The following is a 1,191-nucleotide window of genomic DNA, read 5'->3' as shown; positions in this document are numbered from 1 at the left end:
GGGACCGCTCCGCCACCAGCGCCGTCGCACGGTTTTGGTCCAGCCGCGTCAGCGCCGTCACGTTCTCCGGCTTGAGCTTCCCATTCGAGGCATTCAGCAGAACATGGGCCATTGTGTTGGCGGGATTGGTCACAATGCACACGCGACAGTCAGGGTGGGCCACCTCGCCCAAGACGCGGCCCTGCTCTTCGATGAGCCTGGCGTTGCCCCGTAGGAGGTCCTTCCGCAGCATGCCGGGCTTCAGCGGGACGGAGCCGAACATGATGGCGAAGTCGGCTTGCTCGAAGGCCACCTTCGGATCCGGCGTGGCGAGAACACGGTCCACCAGCGGAAAGGCGCAGTCAACGAGCTCCGCACGGACCCCCTCGAGAACACTCATGACGGGCTCCACGTCCAGCAGGTTCAGCTGGAGGCGCTGCTTGGGGCCCAACATGCGGCCGCTGGCAATGAGAGGAAGCATCGCGTACCCAGCCTGGCCGGCCGCCCCCGTCACAGCCACCCTCACGCATGACTTATTCGCGAACATCCCAACCTGCCTGCAGACTTGCTTTTGAAAACTTGCTTTGTGCGCAAAAACTTACGGCAACAAATTGAAGGGAAAACGTTTCTCATTGGGGCTCCCCTCGGCAAACGTCCGCAGCGCTCAACCACTCCCCGCGCCAGCTGCCCCTCCCCCGAGAAGAGGGAGGAGGGAGGAAAAGGAGGGACTACACAAACAGGGTGGAGCTGCGCCCATCCGCGGAGGAGCTCGGCGCCGGCAGGGCCCTGCGTGCACACATACATGTATGCATTGACATGTGCACATGCGTCTAACTCCGCTCTCTGCTTGAGTGCAGGCGGCAGAGCAGACACGAACACACCGGCAAAGAAAACCTCCATGAAAAGAAAAACAAAAAAAAATCACAACGGCATCCGCATGAGGAGAGGCGGGGACGGCCCAAAACCGCCACGCGCAAGAACAACAGCCGCCACTTCTCCGCCTCCCTCGGGAAAGACGCAAAAAGGAGGTGGAAGGGAGACCCGCTGCCTCAATGGGAACCAGTTGTTTATGCAGTTAACGTCGCCCACGTGCGTGCAAGTACACATGCTGTGGGCACAGTAACGAGGGCCCACAGAAGAGCAGAATACTCTACGCCTTACATTTCCAATGAAACAATGAAAACAATAGTAAAAAACCACTTACTTTATTCC

General features: G+C 59.1%; 1 protein-coding gene across 1 annotated transcript; it reads right to left on the bottom strand.

The window, feature by feature from the left end:
• Position 1: 1 nt before the first annotated feature.
• Tco025E_09452 (putative cytosolic malate dehydrogenase) lies at positions 2 to 526 on the bottom strand (the record flags this gene model as incomplete). The annotated part of the gene is made up of 1 exon (XM_029376271.1): positions 2 to 526. A coding segment is annotated over one exon (525 nt), but the record flags the coding sequence as incomplete, so codon positions are not given.
• Between the last annotated feature and the right edge of the window lie 665 nt (positions 527 to 1,191).

The sequence above is a fragment of the Trypanosoma conorhini genome, assembly GCF_003719485.1.
Source record: "Trypanosoma conorhini strain 025E chromosome Unknown Tco_14.4_contig_01123, whole genome shotgun sequence".
NCBI classification, from domain to species: Eukaryota; Euglenozoa; class Kinetoplastea; order Trypanosomatida; family Trypanosomatidae; genus Trypanosoma; species Trypanosoma conorhini.
This window is presented reverse-complemented; position numbering and strand designations above follow the sequence as displayed.